The sequence below is a fragment of the Coturnix japonica genome, chromosome 19 (genome assembly GCF_001577835.2).
Source record: "Coturnix japonica isolate 7356 chromosome 19, Coturnix japonica 2.1, whole genome shotgun sequence".
Taxonomy (NCBI): domain Eukaryota; kingdom Metazoa; phylum Chordata; class Aves; order Galliformes; family Phasianidae; genus Coturnix; species Coturnix japonica.
The window spans coordinates 5383801-5407721 of NC_029534.1; the positions used below are offsets into that span (position 1 = coordinate 5383801).

Consider the following 23921-nt stretch of genomic DNA (forward strand, 5'->3'; position numbering starts at 1 on the left):
TAGGCCTCAGTAGGCCTTACCGGGCTTTACCGGGCCAGGCCTGAGCGGGGTTCCGCGCTCCCGCCGCCGTTTCAAACAAGATCTCGCGAGATTGCGAGAGGTCGGAGGGCGGATACTGAGCGGTCGCCCCGGGCGGTGCCGCCATGATGCCCCGCCCCGGCGGGCTGTGGGATCGGGGATGGGGGAACCGAGGGACCGCAGAGGTGGGGTCGGCAGGAGCTGCTCGGTGTGCTGCCACGGATGAGACAAGAAAGGCCGTTTTGTGTATACACACGTATAGTGATGTATGAGCATATATATGTTTTGTAGCACAATGAATTGCGTCTGTTTTTGAGAATAAAGTCTCGCAAAAGATCCCAGCCTGTGTAAGAAGAACGCCCTGATGGCTGCAGGCGGCCCTAGTGTCGTGTTGGACCTTCCCATGACGGTGTGTGGCTGCTGCCCTTCACTGCTCACCTCACAGCAGCCGGCCCAGCAGCCCTTCCCGTTTGGTACTGAAGTGGTAGGGAAGCACACCGAGATCTCTGAAGCCTGACCATACTGGGTAAGTCACGGCACAGAACAGCTGCTGGGAGCTCTTTGATGGCTTTCCCTTAGGAGAGGTAATTAATTATGATATTAGGAGGAAGTTTTCCACCCAGAGGGTGGTGACTCACTGAACAGGTTGCCCAAGGAGGCTGTGGGTGCCCCATCCCTGCAGGCATTCAAGGCCAGGCTGGATGTGGCTCTGGGCAGCCTGGGCTGCTGGTTGGTGACCCTGCACATAGCAGGGGGTTGGAACTGGATGATCATCGTGGGCCTTTTCACCCCAGGCCACTCTATAACTCCATGAAGTTGTCAGAATCTGTGCTATGAATTAAGTTGCAAGTAAAGTTATCTCTTCTGTCATACAACCTCGTCATACTCCCAATCTCTCTTTTTTCTTCTAGTTTCTTCTCTGAATTAAGAATCATTACTTAATCTCTCTTGTCGTCCCTTATGGCTCCCACAGAGGTCAGCCTTTGCAGCGGGTTATGATGTTTTCCTTTTGAGATGTTTTGTTTTCCCTTAAATGCATCGCAGAGCTCTGTGACTTGTAATTTCCAATGAGTGCCATTCGATCATTTAATTCTTCACGATTGCTGTAGTGGATGCCAAACGCATTTGCAGTAATTGGATGGCACTTAAGGGATTAGTGAAGTCATCCAAACCACAGATGGTTTTTTGTGCTGTTCCCATGGAAATCTTGCCATGTCTGCTTCTAAATTTATTTGTGATCTGAGTTTTGAATAAACCCCCTGTACAAAAGCCTTGTTGATGGTGTGGCCGCGCTGTGTCGCCTCGCCCTGACTTTAATTCACTTCCAGTGGCGCAGTTGTGCCGTCTCCCTGAATGAGAAGATTTGCAAATGACTCATTTGGAGTCATTAAAGTCTGAGCCCAGCCAGGCTTGGAGGGATCTGCTGCTCTGCCTTTGCCTCGCTTTCTTGGGGAGAGACAACTGACTGATGTTGAGAACCCAGGAGAGCACGAGTAGATGTTTGTCCTGTACCCACTGCTGGGTGCTGATCTTCCCTTTCTCTGCTCCAGCTGTCTCAGCTGTGAGCCCTGGGTGTCTCCACACCACTCCAGGTGGGGAGATGAGCTCCGTGTAAGTCAGATTGTGGCTATTTTTGCTGGAATATGGCCAAGGAATGGGAGGGAGGTCTGAATGTGGAGGGGGATGGACAAGAACTGATGCATCTGAGATAACTTTTTAATTGTATCCTAGGAGGGGAGGACAAGGATAGAGTTTGAAATGCTATTTTAGCCAGCAGTGCTACGAGCTGCTTATGTCTTACATGCCAGGAAGACTAGCAAGCCTTGGGCTGGTTCTCCTTCCCTTGGTGTGGCCAGAAGTTGGTAGGTTCATGTGTTGAACTCTGTGAGTGGTCTGGTAGTTCATGGGGGGTAAGTAAAGTGTAAGTCTGTTCAGCTTATCAGAGAAACACCATAAGTAATCCTTCATTTAGTGCTGGGTGCTGATGGAAGATCAGATAAGAGCAATGAAGTGTTTTACTTGAGAGCCTATTGGGGCAGGTTTGTTTGGAAGCTGGCTGGATTACAACCTCACAAGAGATATTTCCTGGCCCATATAACAGGATAGATGTGCTGGAATGGAGTTGTGCTGCTGCAGGTAGGTTGCTCCTACTCTGCTACTGCTGTGTGCAGCATGGCTCTGTGTGCCTGCACACATCAGCCTCTTGCTGGTGGTAACAGGGAAGAGCTTAGATCAGCATGTTTTCCCAGTAACTCCTGATAAGATGATTTCCTTTGTGGCTGGGTATGCAGGGGCACATAAGGAGGCTGCATTTTTGTCACTGTTTCATTGGCAGGTAGTAACCTATTTCTTATTTACACTGCAAAGTCAGCTTAAAAGGGAAGCTGAACTGAGCAATTTTCACTGCAGGTGCCAGACGTGTGTCTCGATTCTTGCAATCAAGTTCATCGTTTCCTGAAGGCAGTTTGTTTTCTGTGTGAAGGTGTGAGTTCTGTGGTTTGAGAGAACTTCCTTCCTTGACCTGTTGAACTCTTCACCTTGTTTTTCTTTGATATTGTTCTAAGGCTGTTTACTGTGAGAAAGAAAAATAAAATGCTAATGAAGAGAGCTGACCTGGCCTTTTCCACTGTTCATTTCCTTACTAAAATAGTTTTATCTATTTACACCCTGTACTCTTTGGCTCCTTTCTATTTTCAGTACCTGCTCTGGCACCTCTCTGGATGATGCATTTGCAGCATTTGGAGCACTTCCAGTGCTTTAGAAATGGCTTCATGTTCTATGAGTCAGCTGTCCTGCATGTGGGAGGTGATGTTTGCTGCTGCACTCAGTAGCTCAGTAAAGAGTGGAGCGGGGGTCACTGAGAGCAGCAGTGTCTGGAGGGCCATCGTTTGGAATTGGAAGGGAACAAGTGCCTAAAATGGGTACTTCCAGCAGCAGATTCCACTTGTGAATCACTGCACTGGCCAAGGTTGTCTGCCATTGCTCACTGTCCTCTGGGTGTGACTTAGAGGTAACATTATACCATGATACTGGGCTGAACAAAAAACATTCCTGCCTTACCATGCCTTAAGGAGACAGGTGTGACCTTGTTATGTTCTGAATGCCTTCAGGTTAGGGCAGGGATCAGAGGCTAATTTCCTCAGTCCCTGTATTTGGCTCATGGCTGGACTGAGCTCAGCTCCGGGATGGATTAACACCAGGGAGCTACTGACAGGTGGAGAGATGTGCAGTAGGGTCTGAGCAGAAAATAGACGTGCATCTTATGACTACCTGTGAGTAATGAGAATGCAATTACTGTATGCTGTACAAGTAGTTATGTGTAGGTGTAACGTGCCAGGAATAAAGAGAGAGAGAGAGAAAGAGACAGAGAGAGTTTCAGTACAGGACAAAAAACCTTCCCCATGAGAATTTCCAGATGGAGTAAATGGCCCTCATGGGGAAGGAGCAGAACTGCTGGTTTCCATGGGAAATTCAAAGTGTTGGACTGGAGAAGGGAGATATCGTGCAGAAGCAGGACAGCCTGAGTCCCTGGAGAAGGACAAACTGTGTTTTTGCCTTGAAGTGATGGTTAGATTTTAAGTTATTTTCTTCCTCCCATGTGAATTAGACTCTAACTTTTGAACAGTTCACAGACCCTGAGAAACACACCAGTAATTTTGCCTTCCAGGCAGGAAAAAAAAAGTAACGGAATGAAAGCTAAAAGATGGTGAGAATGATACCTGCAAAAGGATGCCAGCAGCACTGCTGTCAGCATTAATTTTGCCTACAAGGAGTGATATTCAGGATGCTCTGAGGTTTGCTTGATTCAGAATGAAACTTTGTGTTCAAAAACAGCATTTGCAGCAGTGCTTCTGTTTGATGGGTCCAAAAAAACCCAACAGTCCATGAGAACAGATGGGGTTGGTGTTAGATGGTTGTTATGGTCTCTGCCAACCCAACATGTTCCGTTAGCTTTACATCCTTTTTTTTTTATGTGTGATCAGATCTCATTGATGCCTTCAGGTCACAATTATAACAGGAAAACCTCTCTGTCAAAACAGTGTTCTTTTTCTAACCTGTGTAAGTCCTTTCTTAGTTTAACTGACCTGGAAAGTAATTGCAAACACTCACAGCAGACCTTTGTCTGTGTCACAGAGTAAAACCAGGCCAGGAGGCAACACAGTGCTTAACTCTTAGCGAGTCTATAGTCTGATCATAGGCTGTGCAGTCACACAGGCAGATAAGGAGGTGGCTCTGGGGGAGAGAAGGATGGACAAAGAGATCTTTCTACAGTGCTATATGGGCTGGCTTGTCTTCACTGATGCTTTGCTATGAACTTGCATGCTTTTATTGTAATAGGAGCAATGCTGGAGGCAACTGTGAGAGAACAGGGTGCGTATCACCAAGACATGGGATATACTTGATATCTGCTCCAGCCTGCAGGACCAGGATGAGCAGATGGTGTTCATGTGGGGCTGTGGCCCATGATAAGACGTGTTGCTCAGCTGTCACCCACTAGATGGTACCTGCAGAAGTGTTTGAACTCAGAGCAGAAGGTCAGGTTCCTTTAGGATGCTCCTGTCTCCCGGTCCCACCACTCATCACTTGGCTGTGGGCTCCAGGCAGCAATGGGGCAGGTAGGCTGGGCTTGCATTTCTTACTTGGTTGCCTTGAGCAGAGCTGTGCTGTGAAACCCTCGTGCTGTGGAGCTGGAAGCAGGGAGTGCAGCAGCTGCTGGGTTAAATTGCTCCCCAGCAGATTTCTGTTCCAGTTTTGCAATTGAGGGAGAAAGCTTTAATTCACTTTGTAGTAGGAAACTCTAGGGATGTCTGTAGGATGAGGGACAAAATGAGGTATTCTGAGGATAGAGGGAGGAGAAGCGTGTGCTAAAGCAGCCTTGGTAACGTGGCAGTGCTCTGCATATGCAGCGTGTATCTGTGACCTGCTCTTTGGTCCTGTGCTCAGCTGTGCATCACAGGTGTGTAACGAGTGATCTCAAGAGCATTTCTGGTCCTGGCAGAGCCCTGTGGGCTGAGTGTGTGCTCAGGTGTGAGCTAATTACACAGAACGTGCTCCTGCCTGAATGCAGAAGATTCAGTTGCAGTTGTTGCAGTTGATACCTACTGCAACACCTCACATCTCTGCTAAATGTTTTCTAACAGATTCAGCCTATGGACAGTCTCATTCCTGAAAAAACCTGACACTAATCCCCCATTAGTGCACCTGAATGGGATCTTCCTTGCAAAGGACATGCTCTGGTTCACATCTCAGATTGCTGCTGGAGCTTCTCCTGGTGTGGCAGGTCAGGCTGCGCTGCTGGGAGATCCCGTCTTACTTCATTTTCTACCTCAGAGCTCACTCTGTTCTCTCCTTAGCCGGGGAGACAGTGTCCTCCATCCTTGCTTTCAATAATGGTTATTTCATGTTCTTGCAGACACAGGTGACTCTGTTACACCAGGTGTCATCTCTGTGCTGCTGGGTAGTAAACAGCTCTCATGTCAGCGGGGTTAAATCTGCTCCTCTCCCTTCGGTTCTGCACCAGGTGACATGTCCTGTATCTACTGCACCTGGCTCAGCACTCGCTGTGCATTTGGATGATTGTGAGTGATCTCTTAACCACATCCACGGACAGAATTTAGTTTCTAGTTTAAATCGTTTTCTTTTGGCAGGATGGAATGGCTAAGCAGGCATTTTGACAGGTAAGGGCTCAAGTTCTTGTCACTCATGAGAACGCTTAAGTAATAACAAATTTAAACTGCTGTTTTGCCATCATGCGAAGGCTGAATGCAGGCTTTAATGCTTACCAGTGAGATACTATAGCTCTGCAACACAGCTTCATGCTATAACGTGTTTCACTATAAACATTTGGTGACTGGGGGAGGGAGAATGAAGCACAGGAGCTGATCTGAGGTGGGGACTTCCCCAGAGAATGGCACGTCTGCAAAGCAGTGAAAAAAGGATAGGGTGTTATTGCAGCTGCTGGTTTCCAGCCTGAGTGCTGCTGCTGGCACGCAGCTGACAGGAGGGAGGAGATCAGCCTTTTGCTCTGAAGGGTTGGTGCGTCAGGTTTCCCTGCAGAGCACGTGCAGATAACCGAGCTGCAAACACTGCTGCTCCGGCCTCAGTAAAGGGAGCTGGGAGAATGGGGCAGGTGTCCTGGAAGGGTTTATTCCTATCGCTTTTTGATTATAAAACAGAGAAATACGTCATTGCGAAGAACAAGAAGGTTGGGATTCTCTATCGAGTGGTGCAGCTCTCCATCCTGGCGTACCTGGTGGGGTAAGGATCACCCTCTATTAAACGAAATGCTGTGGTTGCATTTGCTTGCTGTGCAGTGATAGAGATCAATGTGAGATACTTCAGCATGCAGCGATCGCTTGCTTTGGCATATGATTTTAATACAGATAACTGTTTATTTCTAACGCTGGGATTTTGTAATACCTAATAAACTCTTAGCTGATTTTTTCACTGGCTGGAGATTGCTGGATTTATCTCTACCTTCCAGATTAATGTATGATTAAGAATGGATCAAATGCCACCATAGCTCTGTACTGCATTATTTACTCTGTTATTTCTGTATTTGGTAGGAAAGGTGCCAAGCCTTAACAATTGACTTGTTAGAGACAATAGCGTGCAGGGCCAAGGTTGCTGAGCCCTGGGACAAACCAAGCTTGTCTGCATGAAATGTTTGAGTCTGGATGAGAGGAAACCAAGCACAAAGTGACAGATCTGCTGGAGTGAGCTGCAGCAGCTGGGATTGTGGAGGATGCAGCAGCGTGCATGTCAGCTGCCTTGCATTTATGGAGCATGGTTGGCATGGAGATAGGCAGAGCACTTCTCAGAAGAGGTTCTGCTGGAGGCAGTCACTGATATGCACTGAACACGGCCGTACTCCTTGCAGCACGCAGGCTGAGATGTGGGCTCATCCGGCCTGTGTGATGCCTGGGCCATCGCTTCCTGAGTTTCTGAGGCTTTCTAGAATGTGACTGATAAGTTTTTACCCTCTGTCTGAGCTTTGGAGTCCTCTCACTTTTCTTTCGCCTCACACTTTCACCTATTAAATATAGTAGAGTTATTTTTGCATTCCGCATTTATTTATGGAAAGGTGTACAGTTTCAGAGCTTCAGTTAGTGGGACAGCGATGCAGCCTCAGTGGTCTGGTATGTATTAGCTGCTAAAGGAGGAGTTCTATAGATAACATTGCTGAGACCATGTCCTGCATCCAAAAGGGACGGTGCATGAGCAGTGACTGTGAAAGTCCATAGACATCTGCCGAGCTTAGGTGCTGCCTGCAGTACTGTGCCTGCAGTGCCTCCTCTGTGGCTGGGGATGTACAGTTTGTCATGGAAGTGGTTGGCATTAGCCTGGTGCCTGCCTGGCTGTGTACAGCTCCCTGTTCGGAAGCTGTCTGGTCTGCGACCATCAAACTCCTCTGGATTGTTCCTTATGTGTAGCTGCCATTTCCTCACAGATTCACTGAAGAAAACTTAAGACTGTGCTTTTGAGCCCTTCTCATGGAGAAAATACAGTGTTCTTGGAGACAAAGGGAAGTGGGACACTTCATAGGAGTGGGGAACGTTATTGCTCAGGTTTGGCACAAGTAGAAGGAGAAGAGCAGTGTGTGTGAATGCTGCTCGGCTCCTGAGATGGCTGCCTTTGCTTTCTGCATGCCCTAGTGCAGTCCAGGTCTGTGCACTGCAAAGGGGAGCTGTGCCAGCAAATGCAGCCTGTGTCCCTCTCCCAAACTCTTCCTCCAGAGCTGTAGGTAAGTGCAGCCTGTGTCAGTTCATTCTGAATTTAGGAGTACATCAGTAGTAACAGAGGCTTTGGTGTCATTCACATGTTTTGATCTGTCCTTAAAGATTGCTTGGCCTTGTTTAAATCTCTGCCTAGATTATTCCCTGGTTGCACTCACTAACATTGCTGCCTGCTCTGCTCTTCCCAGGTGGGTGTTTGTTGTCAAGAAGGGCTATCAGGACACGGACACATCCCTGCAGAGCTCTGTCATCACCAAGCTGAAAGGGGTAGCGTTCACCAACACCTCGGAGCTGGGAGAGAGGCTGTGGGATGTTGCAGACTATGTCATCCCTCCACAGGTGGGAATCATGCTGCTTCTGTTGTGTCTGCCATTCAGGTAGAAGAGCATGTTCCAATGTGGCTGCTGGTGCAAAGGCTACAGTGTTGTATTCAGGTCTTTCCGTGGAAAAAAACAGGAGGTGGGCTACAAGCCAGCAGCGTTGTGCCTCCTCTTTGGTCTTTTGAGCAAATATATAAGGAGCCTGTCTTTCCTACAAAGGACAGTATTTGATAAACTGAGCCCTTCAGCAGCAGCCTGGTGGATTTCAGTGGGACTGCTCAGCTCAGCCTCCCCGAGTGGGCTGGAGCAGGCAGACGTGCATGGGGCAGCCCAGAGGAGGGAGGAGATGGAAATAAATGTGTTGCAATTTGGGTGATGAGGCTGGATTGAAATGGATCTGGTTAATCTTGCCTTGCTGCTTCCTTGCCTTAGACATAGCAAGATGCAAAGTTGATGCTTTAAGGGAAAGATACCAGCAGATGGGGCTTGGTCCTGTGTTGAAAACTGCTCAGCTGCGCTTGCTAGGGGCTGTTGTGTGCTTTCCTGCTAGCAGCTGGCATGTGTGCATGAAGGGACATGAGAGGGAAATGAGGGTTTTGGGCTGAAGACTGCAAACCGAACAGTTTGTCTGTACGTAAGACTTCACCTTCCTTCTGCAGCTCACTCAGATCTGTGGGTTTGTGCTGCATCTCCACCAGTTTTAATGCAAATCCTCACTGTCAGCTGTTGATCTCCAACCAACACGTGCTGTGCAGCAGGAAGGCCGGGCAGCAGGCTCGTGCTGAAGCTGTGTGGGACCGTGGGACCCTTTGCAGGTGGCTGGTTGTGCGTAACCAAAAATGAAATGGTGATGCTGACCAGTATTTTAACTTGTCAGATGTTTCTCCTGTGACTCAAGTACTGGGTTCTTTATCGTGTGTTGGCCCGCTGGGAGTCATTGTAGTGTGGCACACTAGGTAAAGATAGCTAGCTTTGCTTCTGGGCTCCCTAATGTGGATAACTTGTACTGTGGCATCATGAATTCATATGTGGCTGAGCAATCAGGCTACAATATTGAATCCAATATAATGATAGTGATGTCAGACCTTGGGCTCACAGTGAAACATGGGAACTTCCATAGGCTGTGAATGCAGATATGGATATCTCGTGGAGCTTTGTTCTACGAGCTCAGGCTTGTAACAGCGCAGCTGGGGCAGCCAGCCTGACCCTGCCTTAGAAATGTTCTGCAGTGGGATGGAGCCTGTGGTCCCTGGTCAGGCACTGTGTCCCTTACTGAGAAGGATGGTAAGTGCTTGCTGAGCAGACAGGCCAGGCTCAGCAGTGCTGCTCACCAAATTAATGCAGTTTCTGAAGCAAAACACCTAATGCCACAGAGACCCACTAAGCTGTATGTCCTTCCACACAAAAGTTGCCTGATAAGACTTTTCATATATAATATTTCACAAGGTTCAAAGCTGTATAATAGAAGCAACTTAATCTAGTGGATGATAACACCTTAACTAAGACAGCTGCAGCTAGCTTTGCTTTCAGCCCTCACCTGCTTGTTTGTGACTAATGAAATCACTGCTCCTCTCTGTCAGAGCTGTGTGTGAGACTGGCAGTATCCAAATTCAAGCAAACAAATACTGAAACAAACAGCTCTGCTGTATCCTACCTTGAAAAGCACCAGAAGAGAGGAGGGAATTGTTACTGTTCTGCAGAGAATTTGCAACAGGTTCTTTAAAATAGGTTTTTCTAACCCTTCTGCCTTGCTTTGTTTATTCTAGGGTGAAAACGTCTTCTTTGTCATGACAAATTTGATTGTGACCCCAAACCAGAGACAAACCACGTGTCCTGAGGTAGGAAGAACTGAATCCTTTGGCTCCCAGACCCCTACAAAACTGGGGGTAAGACCTGGCAGAGGACACAGCAGCGAACATGGGAAGGATAGAAGGCAAACACTTTTTGTCTGTAGTATACATCAGTTAGGAAAACTGCACTGATCACTTAAAACCTGGATGGTTTGTCTCTCTTAACTTCAAGGCACTGATCATGTAGAGTCTTTAACTAAAGGTGCTGGATGTCTGCCTAGCTGGAGATGAGACTTGAACAGTGGTAGGTCAGGGTCAGAAATGGCTGTGGGAAAACAACTTAGAGGTAATTCATTTTGGTTATGAGCAAAGGAGACACTGTTAGAAAGCCTGCTCTGGGAAGGGCTGAACATTCAGGCTTTCACTATCTTCAGGATGTCTAAGAATGCTTAGTGCTTTCCGGAATGTGCCTTACATTTTAACATGTTTACACTTAAATATTTGTTTAAATATCCTCTCTGGAGTCATGGTTCAAAATGGGCTGGAGCTGGGGGGGGAAGGATGCTGGCATTGCAAGGAGTGTTGCTGGCACATGGCAATGATTAATTTTCCTTAACAGAAACGTGGGGTAATCCAGGCTGTCGGCACAGCTTGATTGTTAAGGACACAGCTGTCCCCTAGTGGCTGCATTAGCTCAGCATGCAGCCAGGAGCAGTGAAATTTTGGGGCTCACAAAACTTGCAACTTAAATCAAAGATACAATAGTTTCTTAAGGTGAAATATGGTGGCTGTCTGCTTATTTTTGGTGAGAAGTGGAAGATGTTGCTTGCTTGGATTCCTCCACAGCTTGTCCTTCTTTAGATTGAGCAGAGACCAAAAGCGAGACTTCATAGCTGAAGCATGATGTTGCTGGTAGTGTGACATAACCATGTTATTTGCACACTGCCTACTGCTAGTGCTCCAGCTGCATGTTTTCACTGATCACCATTCTGTAGAGGATTCAGTGAGATGAACATAGTTCTGTCTTGTCCTGCCACAGTTCTCACTTCTGTCCTCTTCTGCTTTGCAGAGTGTAAACATTCCTGATGCCTTGTGTTACGAGGATGAAGACTGCCCTGCAGGGCAAGCAGTGGTGGCTGGTAATGGTAAGGAAAGAGCCCCTCCTCCTGTACTGCTTCTGGTACAGGCAGGTTCCTTCAGAGATATCAGCCGGGTTACAACCCCAGAGATCTTCGACTTCAGACAGCAACAATCATTTTCTTCTCTTTAAGACAGTTGCCTTATTTACAGCTCTCTGGTGGCTGGGCAAAAAGCACCCCAGGCTGCTTGTAGAAGCAACAACAGAGGGGCTGTTCCAGCTAAGAGGGGCTTTTCAGAGCAGGGAGGAGGGCTTAGGTTGGCAACAAAAAGCATCTGATTTTCATTCTCCCTGCAGGCAAGGAGAGGGAGCAGCTGCTTTGAATGACCTTTTCTGTACTGTCTGTGCTACAGGGGTTAAGACTGGCCGTTGTTTGAAAGACAGGGACAGCATCAGAGGTTCTTGTGAGATATTGGCCTGGTGCCCAGTGGAGAAAAGATCCAAGCCCAAGTACGTGGCTGTCCTATGCTGTTTCCGAGCTTGAGTTGCTTGGCTTATGTGTCATTCAGGGTGATGTCTGGGTTCCCTCTGCTTGGTTGCTTGCTTGAATATTGGCTGTTTAAGTGCAGGAGGGAGCCCTGCTTGGCCCCCAGCAGGACTGGCTCTCTGCTCACCTGCTTGGCTCACTGCTATCCCAGGGCTGTGTCCAGCTGCCAGCGCTACCCCTCACCTGCATGCTCCGCACTAACATCTTGCTGGCACTGTTGAGAGCTGGGACCAGTCGTGGAGGTGCAGCGTGTGTCTGCTGAAGCCCTGTGCTCTGAGCAGCAGATTAACCCTGTGGAAGCAACACAGGATAGTACTGAGCTGTTTCTTAAATGGCAATGTCAGTCAAACATGTGAGCAGAGTACAAATGTCAAACATGGAACAAACCCTTCTGTTCCAGGAAACCACTTCTCGGCAGTGCAGAAAACTTCACTGTTTTCATCAAGAACTCGATCCGGTTCCCCAAGTTTAAATTCTCCAAGTAAGTGCAGGTGCCCAGAGGTCCCTGTATCTTCTCCATCGCAGAGCCAGTAGCCTCGTTTTGCTCCATTGTTCTTCTCCTGCCTGTGGCTGGAGTGGGGAAATGAGTGTTTCCTCTTCTAAAGCTTAGAGGGAGTCCTTTGGCTTGGGGTGGAGCATCTCGAGGAACAACTCAGATAAGGCTGTTACCAAATGTGGTCTGTGACAGCTCCTGCAGCATGGGATGCAGTTGGGGGAGAGCTCCTAAGGCAGTGGGTATGTTCTACAGCCATAGTTAGGGTTCTGAGCTGCTTCTGCTCCTGGATATTCCTCTTCTGTATAAATGAAGATGTGGCCAAGGTTGGGGAAAATGCAAATTTAAAGAACTGTTAGCATTTACTGCTGCAGCTCTTGCTCCATTAAGACAGAAGTTAGGAGAGTAGAAAGAAGTGTGGCTTTGCTATTCTGACAGCCTCAGACAGACTGAAGTATGCTGAAGAAATCTTTTGTCTCTGCAGCCTTGGGGTTGTAGGCTGTGTGGGCAAGCAAGGAGGGAGACAAGATGCCTTCCCCTCTTCCCCACATGTAGGATGAACGTGCTGGCCACCAACAATGAGTCCTACCTAAAGACCTGCCGCTACAGCACGGAGCATCCCTACTGCCCCATCTTCCTTCTGGGGAACATTGTCAGATGGGCTGGGAATGACTTCCAGGAAATGGCTTTGGAGGTAGGAGTGCCCTTTGAGCTTGTTTCTCCAGCTTGCTGGGTGGCTGAGGAGAGCCACTGGTGACTGCCCAGGGATCTTCTTTCCATCCAGGCCCAGGGAAAAGCAGATGCTGTTCCTTAAAATCATGCTGGTTCCATTTATGCTGCCCCTGGGGAATGGGAGATGGGACAATGTGGCTTTTCTGGAAGAAGTAGAAGGGCCAATTTTCTGTTATTTAGAGTTTACCACCTGAATTGTTACAGCCACTTAATGAAAGCAGGATGAGAAGCCTCTTCCTAAGATACCAGACCAGGGTTGAGCATAAAGTAATGTTCTTATTATTATAAATATGAACTTAGCCCATCCAGAAGTGTTTGACCAGAAATGCATCCGTTCTTGTCCCTGGGGAAATCTCGCTCAAAGATTGGACAAAGTTGAAGACAGACTAACTGAACTAAGCTCAAACTCACACTGTCTCTCTCTTTCATTAAGGGTGGTGTGATAGGAATTCAGATTGAATGGAACTGTGATCTTGATAAAGCCCCTTCTGAATGTAATCCCCACTATTCTTTTAGCCGTCTGGATAACAAGTTTGCAGAAAAGTCTGTCTCTTCTGGGTACAATTTCAGGTAAGTAGAAAGGAGAAGAGTATCAGTTATCACTTCTGGCAGCCCCTTCATAATTGGTGTTACCCACTGCTCATCTGTCTGACTCCCAGTCAATTAATTGTAGACAGAACCCACAGGCTCGGGCTGTGAAATCTCTGTTGCAATACATTTTCTTTCCATGCTCTGCGTGGCAATGAGAAAGGAATGTCCAGAGAAGTTGTAACTGCTTTAACTATAGATAGACACTTCCCAGTCTGAGTGGAGGAGGAAAAGATCTATTGGCACTGATGGGCGAACTCAGATGGGTTCTTGTGTGTGTAGGGAGCAGATGATGGAGTTAAAACTGGTATTTTTCCATTTCAGGTTTGCTAAATATTACCGGGATGCTGAAGGGATTGAGTACCGGACCCTCTTTAAAGCATATGGAATCCGTTTTGATGTGATGGTGAATGGCAAGGTGAGGTTTCAGGCCAGAATATTTATTAGTCTGCAGAAGAAGCAGGGAGACATTTCTCCGTTACAAAGCAACACTGGGATGAGAACAGCCTGTCTGGCTTGTTGTAGGAACGAGCGCTTGCCATTCACCATGTATAATGAAGGAGATGACCAGGAGTGCAGACGAGGTAAAGGTCAGCAGTCTGCACCTCTTATACCTAAAAACATTCTCATGTGAAGTCCAGCAAATGTAAAGATGCCCCACAGACTTGTTTAGCATGTCTGCACTAGCGAAAAAGAAGCCTAATCCAGGGATGATGCAAGCTCAGAAATGCAGCCATGAGCAGTTGGAGCTGAGACTGACAGACCTTTAGCCTTGATGACTGTTCACTGCAAATCCTTCTATGGCTGTGCCTGCCTGTTGCTAACATAACACACCCACAAGCACCAGCAGCTTCCCCTGTCTCATACCAAACCCTTACGTTTGTTTCTTGGGTTGTTTTCAATGAAAACTTCATGACTTGCTTTTCTTTTAGGCAGGGAAATTTAACATCATTCCCACTGTCATCAATATCGGTTCAGGGCTGGCTCTCATGGGAGCGGTAAGTCAATATATTTTCTTAAAATAACATATTGGGACCCAGAGCTGCCAGTTGGCTGTTCTGAGGATAAAAAGGGACAATTTGTTTAAATTCTCCAGCAGCATTTTTGCTACTTTGGCTGCTTGGTGAGGTTTGTGTCTCTGTCCTGTCTCAAAGGCATCTGTTAATGTACTTTGTACTCTAAATACCCCTGCTGTTACATGGTATATGAAAGAAAATGCAGCTCCTACAAGTTATTTTTCTTTAATTTTCATTACAAATTAAATCTGAACATTTCCTGTTCTACTTTAAAGATGAAACATGTTAGTGGGGATAAAAAAAAACCAAACCCTGAACTGTGCTTATTGATTACAGTGCTACCATGGTGAGGGCAAACAGAGTTAAGTGTGATGCACTCAAATACTGCACCCTGATGACCCTGAAATACTGCAGGCACAGTTTTTCTCCATGCCTGCCTTCCAGTTCCAGTTATGCATCATCTCTGAGATATTCCAGCATTTACAGCTCACCTGGAAACTCTGGCTTTTTCAACGATGCCTTTTTCAACACAAGCAATTGAAGAGAAGGTTGAGGAAATAAAGCATTTGTATAACAGCAGGTCTAAACTGTCCCTGCTTGTTAAAGTGATCTTCAAATGCAGCGCAAAGACTGTAACATCTAAGCAGCTATGGAGAAAAAAAAATGCCTGAAAGAGAACCTGGAGCAAGCAAGGATGAGTAACTGCAGGTTGAGCGTGATAGCCAGGAGGAGAGCTTATCAAATGTACAGGCTGGAGAGTTTGGAGGCAGGGATAGTGGTGGCCATTGGGAGAGGGAGATTTGTTCCTTGTTAGTGGCCATGACAAATTCTTTCTGTGTTGCAGGGAGCTTTCTTTTGTGACCTGGTGCTGCTCTATCTGATTAAAAAGAGTAACTTCTATCGAGGCAAAAAGTATGAGGAAGTAAAGTAAGTGCCCTTGGCTTTTGTATTTAAATGTAATGGCTTTGTGACTAATAGAAATAGAAGGAGATAGTGGAATACAATAAACATTAATGGCAAACAGAGACTAATTCCAGGAAATTACATTCCTCCAAATGAGTTTAGCCAAGTTACCTCCCTCTCTCCTCAATTCATCACTGCAATTAGCAGGGAAGAAGGGAAGTTGCTGTATCATGGTTGGTCTATAAATGGCCTTGTGTTGTCAGTCCATAATGACTGCGGATGGAACTGGGCTGGCTCCAAGGTCTCCAGAGCCTCGTGAAACTGAGAACTGGAGCTTTAGCTGTGATTGGTTTTGTGGTAAGGGGGGACAGACCGGCTGGGAACATCCTCCTCACATTGTCTCCTGCAATGGAAATAGCCTGCTTGCTTTTGTCGTCTTTGCTTGTTTCCTCAGGTCCAGCTCCAGGAAGTCATTAACTAGCCCCACTCTGAATGGGAGTCAGAGCCCAGACCAGCTTGATGGGCTCTAGTCATGGTGATGGGTCGGTCAACTGGAATCACGTTCCAGGAAAACTACACAGGTGTGAAATGACGCTGGGACTGGGAGGCGGAGCTACCCCAGATCAGATCTACCATCTATTATTGGGATTTCCAGAGGAAAAATGTCCTTTAAAGAACACCCTGTTTTCCCTGAGATGTTCTCTGGTATCTCGAGCTTGCAAAGACTGTGTTCATCACTATGGATTTAGAAAAGGATTTTGTAAGAGGAAAAAGAAGGCTCCAAATGAATGTTTTTATATCTACTGATAGATATATCTGTGCCACTGTTATGCTGTGGCTGTGCTTTGCTTCAAGTGCAAAAGAGAAGTGTTGTGAAACACCGCTGACATTTTGAGGAGGGTCATGGCCAACAATCAACTCTTCTCCTGCTCCGCTGGCTTGCAGCCACAGCTCCCAACTCTCGCTTTTGTTATGTGCAAGATTAGATATAAAGCAGCAGGACTGCTCTTGTCAGGAAGCGCAACGAAACGCAGCATTGCAGAATTACAGCAGCTGTGTCCAGAAGAAAATGGTTTATTATCCTGTACTGCTCAATTAGTTTTACTGCCCTGTTTTTGTTGTAACCATCAGAGTTAGGAGCAGTGCTCCTCCAGGGAAAGCCTCTATAGCTGCTGTATAACAAGGTGCTCTGCTTGTCTCTCCTGGGAATGTCCACAGCAGAGTCTGCCACAGCTCTGAATGGAGAGTCAGTTTCAGCCACAGCTGACTCCCAGCTACCTCATCTGCCACACAGATTCTCCATTTACAGTTATATCCAAATAACCATTACTTCAGAGGACAGAAAAGATAACAGCTTGCAGAGGAGTGTTTTATGGACAGGGAGAGTATTTTAGTGTACTGAAAAGCAACACAGCTCTGAGCGTGTGCATGGAGATGGTCCTCGTTTCTCCTTTCTTGGTTAGTGGCTGGTTTTGTTTGCTAGGAATTGGTCTTTCTGTGTTGCTCGTGGTGGGCAGAGATCTGGACAGGCCACTTCACATTTCTGCCATTGCTTGATGTACCTCGGAAGTATTAGTGGTGCTGTAGAGATTGAAAAGCAAAACTTGTCAGGTCAAATAGACTTTGCTGGGTTCTCCCAAATGTAACAACAGAAGGAAAAAGTAGAAGACAGCCATCCATTACTCCAACACTTCAGTATCTTCCAAGAACCACAGGTGCTTTGTTGTTTCTCAAGAGAAAACTAAGTCACTGCAACCCATCTTGTGAATTTATGCTCAAGTGGGGATGCGATTACTCTAAGAGGAGGAAAATGCTTACAAAATAATGTTATTTTCTTTTAAAGTTTGGATTTGTTTGAGCTGATAGGAACCGACTCACTAAGGTGGTAGGTGAATATTCCTCTCTTTGAAATATCAGCCCTTTCACAAGGTTTAAAGGCCTCCTGCTGCAGTGTCCTTGCAGGGACAGATGTAGAGAGGATGGCATTGCAGGTAGCTGCTGTGATCTGCTGTTATACGCAGCTGGAATCAGCATGCAACACCTACCTCTGCTTTAACTTCTCAAAAGCATTTGTTCTGAGCAACATTTGGGTTTTTTTCCTAAATGAAAGCTCACCTTTGCTAGAAGTGGCAAACTCCCAGTTCAGCCATTAATAGCAAACCCCACGCAGTCCAGTCTGCACTTCCTGCTCCCACTTCTGAGCAGATGTGAGTGAAGATCAACTAGTCAAACATTCAGCTGGGAAATGGAACTAAACACTGGAGTGACAAGAATTTAGGGTAAGCTGTGGGCAAATGGTGCTGAAATTCTCCTCTCTGACCCAGAACTCTTGACAGATATGCAGCACCCTGCATATAATGGACAGATGACACTAGCCATGCCAATGGAAAAGCACAGACCTTTTTATCAGGGTTTAATTGTATTTAAATAGCTTCTAGATGGTAAAACACGTAGTAAGCCCCACACGTGACATCAGGCCAAGGTGCAAATCAGAGACGTGGCAGCTCACCATAACACATAGAGCTGACTGTGCCCAACTAAAGCCAATGCTTCAAATTGACAGAACGATGTCCTTGTTAGACGACCAAAGCTTCTTCCTGAATTTAAGTCTACAGGGGATTCAGCATCCCCAAAACTCACTAGAATAAATATCTCCCTTAGTTTTACCATTCAGTTGCAGTTAATAAAACATAAACAGCTTTCCCCTCAGGATCTTGTTGGATATATATATATTTTGTGTTTGAAGTACAGCAATAAGGTTTGTCACAGAATCACAGAATGACCCGGGTTGGAAGGGACCTCAAGGATCATGTAGTTCCAACCCCCTGCCTGGCAGGGCCACCAAACATACACATTTTTTGTCACTTCGGGGCAGTGCTCTGTTAAGACTCTGTTGTAAAACAAGTTATTGAGGTTACAGATGCCAGCTTCCTTTGTGATACAGGCTTATGCAGAACAACTCAAAGTTCAGAACGTATTTCAATAGCGCAGGTGTCTAAAGACATCAGTTAATGTGCAAAAAGCAGCAGATGGCATGAAAAAGCAAAAACTAATGTACTAATGAAGGAGTTAAAACACTGACTCTCATTTCTTCCCCCAAAAAGAAACATGAGTGAGGCAATGCTTACAGTACCAACTCCCCCCCTTCCCCTTTGTACAACCCTGTTTTACCAGAACTTTGTTTTTCTGTAAAATAATTTTGAATACAGAACCTGATGTTGTCAGATCTTTGTATAACACACAGGTCATATTTTATAGCGTTCTGGTAAAGCAGTGACAGACCCAAAGAGGAGATGGCACCAGGTGTGGTTGTAGAATACTTGACAAAACCCCCTCCTTGTACAAGCGTTTGCCTTTCATCTGAAAGCAGCGAGCACTAAACAGCGTTTGAGCAGCTCCAGAGCAAAGTGTGTGAACTGCTCTAGAAGGTGATCAGACAGAGCACAACGGGAACAGCTGCAGAAAATACCAGTGGCTGTAGCAAGTGGGTTCAGCACAGACTGAGCTGCAGGTAATCAGACACTGGGTGTATTTGGGTGCCTGTATTTCACTGGACACAATGATATTAAAACACTGATTGACTTGGAAGAGCATGACTTAGTGACTTCTGTACGTGCAGTGAGGAGCATCCGTGACAATGTCATTTATTTATAGTGTGAACATACAGCAACTGTGGGGGTTAACGTTTACACTCGCATTTCAAATACATCTGTACCAAACCTTTGCATACATTTCATTACATGCTACCGTGAAACCCTTCCTCGTGTCAGTGGCTTATTTTTATAGCGCTCTATTTGCACATAGGGGCAGGCAGCAATTGGTATTTCTTATCCATAATGCACAGGACGCAAGGAACGAAGGTAAGGAACGAAGGTAAGGAACGAAGGTAAGGAACGAAGGTAAGGAACGAAGGTAAGGAACGAAGGTAAGGAACGAAGGTAAGGAACGAAGGTAAGGAACGAAGGTAGTCAGAACCTGCAGCTGTGGCTGCAGTGAAGGGCAACGAGTCATTGCTCAAACAGTCATTGCTCTGCCACCAAACAGACATTCATGGGAGGTATCCGAGTGCTTTCACATTCAATTTAATGAGACCAGTGCTACCGATTCATTGTACTCGGACATAATGTACAGACAGCGTTAAGGACACAAGCCATGAACAGGTTTAAAAGGTGGCCCGGTTGTGTGGGTGACGTTTGGCAACAGTCCTCCAGCTTCGTTAAAATCCACCGTGGCTGTTTTAATAGACGTGAACCATCCCGTACAGGAAAGTCCAGAACAAGACGTATGTGAATAGCCCTCCTATCAGCCCCCCCGTGAACAGCGGCCTCCTGGATTTAAAGTACTTATTCCAGCGCCGCCCGGCCTTCAGCACCAGCAGCACGGAGAGGAGGACGGACGCCATCAAGTAGAAGATGAAGCCGTGCAGCCCCGTCAGGCCCAGGATCCCGGCCGTGGCTCCGGACAGCGCCGACACGGACGTGCGGCAATAATCCAGGATGGCCGCGTTCCCTCGCACCGCCGCCTCGCTGATGAACTGCGGCCCGTCGCGTTTGGCCACCACAGCGGCCATGGCTGCCAGGCGGGCTCGGGGAGCTGCGGGCCGCCAGCCGGGCTGTGGGGAGCACACACGGGCTGAGCCCGAACCGACACCGCACGCTGGAACCAACCGGTACCGCCCGCTCGGCCCGGCCCGTACCTCTCATCCACGGCCGCACGATGCTCCGTAGAACCCTCGGCCTCACGCCTCGCGCCCTGCTGGGAACAGCACACGGTGTGTGTCAGCACGGGACGGGCCCGGATTTATGGCGTTGGGAACCGAACCCGCTCCGGGCACAACTCACCCCCGGGGCGGCACCGCGCGGCGCCCTGCAGGAAGCTCCTGTCCGCCATCTTGGAGCGGGGAGCGCCGGGAAAGCGGGCTCACTTCCGGAGCGAGCTGCGAGGCGGCGCCAGGGGCGGGGCCGGATCAGCAGCTTTTGTTCGGGCGGCGGCAGCGACGGGCGGGAGCGGGGTCATGTCGTACGTGCCGGGACAGCCCGTCACCGCTGTGGTGGTGAGAGCGGGACGGGACGGGGTTCATAGTATCACAGTCTCATAGTCTTGAGCGGGTTGGAAGGGACCTGAGAGATCATCGAGTCCATCCCCCTGGGATTCGAGCCTCCGTGCAGCACAGCGGCACTTCGACCACTTATGCCACAGGGGGGATTCGAACCGGGGGCCTCCGGTGTTGTAACGCATCATTGCTACCACTGCGCCGCCGGGGCACAGCGCTGGTTCGGTTCGGTTCGGGTGGAGGGAGGGAGCGGGGCCGTCCTGGGCGCAGGAGCGGGAGGAGGGCGCGGTCGCACGGGCGGTGTCTGTGTCTGTCCGTGTCTGTCTGTGTGTCTGTCCGTGTCTGTCTGTCCGTCCCGCGGTTGGTGCAGCTGAACCGTCCCTTCTGTTCCTCCTTTGAGACCCTTAGGAAGGAGGAAGCTCCGAGCGGCCCCGTCCCGCTGGTTGCTGTATTCAGAGCGGGGAGTTGGGCTGTCGCGGTGCCGGATGAGCCGCTGGTTGAGCGCCGTGTGACAGCTCCCAGCGAACGATGCTGCTGCTTTGTCGTGTAGCCGCAGGACGCGGATGGACCTTAATTAAAGCGATACAAGCCCGGTCTGTGCGCGGCTCCCCCGTGGGGCGCTGCCCTCGTGGCTCCGGGCACGCCCTGCCCTTCGGCTGCGAGTTACGGCAGAGCTTTGTCGCTGCGTGGGTTGTGGCTGCGCCCTCCCGTGTCAGTGTGAAGCCGCAGGAGCCGCCCGATGCACCGTGTTATGGGCAGCTCTGTGTTACAGACACTGATAACGTGCCTAAGGGAAAACATCCTATTAATAGGTCGGTACTGACAGGGGCAGGGTGAGGAGGAACGCCGGGCAGTGATAAAACCAACGCTGGTTGGGATGTGAGTGATGACGGGTCGATGAGATGTGACTCATGTTTAGAGAGAACTGTCTCCCCTTGTTTCTCGGGGTGTTGGTGACAGGCTGACTCAGCTGTATGTAGTGTGAGTGCCCTCCTGCTTGCAGGGTTTCCTGCCCTGCTGTCTTAGTGTAGGGCTGAGAACAGCTCAGAGCCAGTCGTCACTTCAAGGCTGTATGTGACCAACACGTAGCAAACACTGTGTGATAGTGCTGTGCTGCCAACAGCCTTTAGATCTGTTAGTCAGCCATCAAACCTGCAGCTATTGTAAGTAAGAACTCCAGCTGAGGCTGTGGTACAGCCTCCTCTCCTATAGTTACCTGGGCTTTATGGTATCTGTGTTAGACAATAACAGTCTGAAGAGGTGTTGAGGTTTCTATCTGTAATCACAACACAGTTACTTTGTCATTTTCTCTTTTTAGCAAAGAATTGAAATACATAAACTTCGCCAAGGTGACAATTTGATCCTGGGATTCAGCATTGGAGGCGGCATTGACCAGGATCCTACCCAAAATCCTTTCTCTGAAGATAAGACTGACAAGGTCAGAGCGTGTCAAATTCAGCCAGCAAACACATTCTGTCCTCTCACGTTGTTGGCTGCAGTTATTTTGTTGGTATCCTTTGCAGACTGAGCCCATATTTGTTATCTCTCCTCAACTTTTCTATTCTGCAACACTGGACAAACCTGTTTTTATCTAGAATGCTGTAATATCCTGCCATGTATTTTTGCACTGTTAGTAAATGGCTCTTCTGTAAAGTAAGTTCAGAAGTAATTCACAATAAGTCAATGGGTTTTTTTTCATTTTCCCCAGGGTATTTATGTGACAAGGGTGACAGAAGGAGGCCCAGCAGAAATTGCAGGACTACAGATTGGGGATAAGATCATGCAGGTAAGCACAAAGACAAGTGCTAACCCAATACCATGTGCACACTACAGGCAGATTTCTGTCCTCTGGGTACTTTCCAGGGCAGTTTGTAAGGCTTACAAAGTAGTTGTGGTCTAGAACTACGTACTAGATATGCTTATAGAGCAGTTAATTACAGGACACCTGTAAGTCCACAGCTTCTTTCCATAGCCTGGATTTTGAGAAGAGCTGCTGGGTGTAGGTCATCGACAGGCAGCCAACAGCCTCTTTGTGTTCTGAAGCCTCATGTTGTTTTCCTAGGTGAACGGCTGGGATATGACAATGGTGACCCACGACCAAGCTAGGAAGAGGCTGACTAAAAGAAATGAAGAAGTGGTGCGGCTGCTGGTGACCAGGCAATCTCTGCAGAAGGCTGTGCAGCAATCCATGATGTCCTAATTGGGGATCAAGCTGGGGAAGGGTTAGGGTGGGAGATGCATAGACTGGATATCAAGTGAGGAAGGATTGTCTGGAAAAAGTACATGTTCCAAACTGTGGTAAACACTATTTTTACTTTCTCTGGTGTAATTAACAGTAGTTAAATTTTAGTCACCCCCCAGAGTGCTTCTATAAAGTTTTCCCTGCAGGTACATGGGAAGATTAGAATCATAGCTTCCAGGAAGACAGACCAAACCCTAACTGTCTAAGGAAGCACATAGAAAAGCTTCAGTTCTGATAGGATTCTTCTATAGCACAAAGATTTCCTATTCAAGAGGAATTTGGCTTCTGCCAAGTAAGATAAGAGGATTTGCTGTACTTTTAGCTTTTAGAATCGAGCTGTCCTGTCCTCCCATGTTATCTAATTAAAATGCCTGGACTAAGAGTCGCACGCTGCTGTAGGAAGGAGCACTGTACTCATCTCACATTGTGTGCTGGTTAGACAGAGTATGCTGAAGGTTTGGGGCATTGTGGTTTACTGCAAAGAATTGCTGTCCAGAGCAGCCTACTCAGCCAAACAACTGAGCATGTTATTAATACCTGTTAGATTTAGCACACTAAGCAGGTATTAAAAGTTTTGAGACACTACAGTTCAACTTCGGTATTGAAGAAAACTTAATTATCCTTGTTCCTCAGTAATTTGTAACAAGTGAATCAAGTTAAAATAAAAGATGAACCAGGATGAGCAAATTAAGAAAATACTGTTGCTAGACTTACCAAAAGAGCTGCTTGTATCCAGAGTCTTCAGTTCTTCGCTTCTATTGGAGTTGAAGTGGGAAGGTGAATTTTAGTCTTTCTATCTAGAAGATTGTTTAAATGACTGATTTATTGAAGAGATGAATATGCCAGTAAATTGTCCAAGTGCCTCTTGACCAAATTTAAACTTCTGCACAAATAAGTTAATTACGTGGCATATCAGTGGTTCATTAGGTAGCTTTACAATCATCCCCAAACTGGAGTTTTTAATCCACCTCAGTTGATTCATTTATCTATACTCTCCTTAAGCAATCTTCAGGTAAGCTTGTAAATAGAACTTGAGGTGGTAGTCTAACTTATTCAGTACATTACTGCTGTGCCATATAGGTATGTTTTATTACTGGATCTCAGACTTCTGTACACATGTGCAGATGCCTGTTTACCATTTTTATATCTATTGAATTACTCCAATACTGCTTTTGAACTTTGTAACTTAAGAATTCAGTGGTAAATTTTAAGGTTTTCAAGCTGAAGTTATTTTTGTTACTGTAAAAATCGCTCCTATTTGTACTGCTATTTCACTTGACTTTACACAATAAAATGAAGTTGGATTACCTGAGCTGTTTCTCCTTGCATTTAATAATGCCATATCACTCAAGTGCCTCCAGCTGAGGCATCAATTCTGCCTTCAAATGACAGGTTTTAGACTACA

The 23921-nt window shown here is 47.2% G+C and overlaps 3 protein-coding genes across 11 annotated transcripts; 2 read left to right on the forward strand and 1 right to left on the reverse strand.

Moving 5' to 3' along the window:
• The first annotated feature begins 4 nt into the window (after nucleotides 1-4).
• On the forward strand, nucleotides 5-18975 carry P2RX5 (purinergic receptor P2X 5). Of its 6 annotated transcripts, none has more exons than XM_032448439.1 (12): nucleotides 5-544; nucleotides 7943-8093; nucleotides 9841-9960; nucleotides 10934-11009; nucleotides 11356-11452; nucleotides 11890-11970; nucleotides 12538-12676; nucleotides 13148-13284; nucleotides 13627-13720; nucleotides 14235-14300; nucleotides 15163-15245; nucleotides 15676-18975. In XM_032448439.1, exons 3-12 carry the CDS (start codon nucleotides 9862-9864, stop codon nucleotides 15749-15751), a joined length of 948 nt encoding a protein of 315 aa, XP_032304330.1. In that variant the 5' UTR covers nucleotides 5-544; nucleotides 7943-8093; nucleotides 9841-9861; the 3' UTR covers nucleotides 15752-18975. The 6 variants fall into 6 exon arrangements, with proteins under 6 accessions (XP_032304330.1, XP_032304328.1, XP_032304329.1 ...); XM_015880386.2 differs by lacking the exon at nucleotides 5-544 and adding an exon at nucleotides 5713-6276; XM_015880387.2 differs by lacking the exon at nucleotides 5-544 and adding an exon at nucleotides 5713-6276 and having other exon boundaries at nucleotides 9841-9912.
• A 312-nt stretch (nucleotides 18976-19287) lies between these two features.
• Nucleotides 19288-20123, reverse strand: EMC6 (ER membrane protein complex subunit 6). Of its 2 annotated transcripts, none has more exons than XM_015880408.2 (3): nucleotides 20063-20123; nucleotides 19918-19973; nucleotides 19288-19833 (listed from the first exon to the last, which is right to left on the reverse strand). In XM_015880408.2, the coding sequence occupies exon 3, from the start codon at nucleotides 19789-19791 to the stop codon at nucleotides 19459-19461; it is 333 nt and encodes a 110-aa protein (XP_015735894.1). In that variant the 5' UTR covers nucleotides 19792-19833; nucleotides 19918-19973; nucleotides 20063-20123; the 3' UTR covers nucleotides 19288-19458. The 2 variants fall into 2 exon arrangements, with proteins under 2 accessions (XP_015735894.1, XP_015735893.1); XM_015880407.2 differs by having other exon boundaries at nucleotides 19918-19976; nucleotides 20063-20121.
• TAX1BP3 (Tax1 binding protein 3) lies at nucleotides 19924-23828 on the forward strand. Of its 3 annotated transcripts, none has more exons than XM_032448446.1 (4): nucleotides 19924-20240; nucleotides 21593-21712; nucleotides 21983-22060; nucleotides 22337-23828. In XM_032448446.1, the coding sequence occupies exons 1-4, from the start codon at nucleotides 19938-19940 to the stop codon at nucleotides 22472-22474; spliced, it is 639 nt and encodes a 212-aa protein (XP_032304337.1). In that variant the 5' UTR covers nucleotides 19924-19937; the 3' UTR covers nucleotides 22475-23828. The 3 variants fall into 3 exon arrangements, with proteins under 3 accessions (XP_032304337.1, XP_015735889.1, XP_015735890.1); XM_015880403.2 differs by having other exon boundaries at nucleotides 20170-20295; XM_015880404.1 differs by having other exon boundaries at nucleotides 20170-20274.
• The last annotated feature ends 93 nt before the right edge of the window (nucleotides 23829-23921 follow it).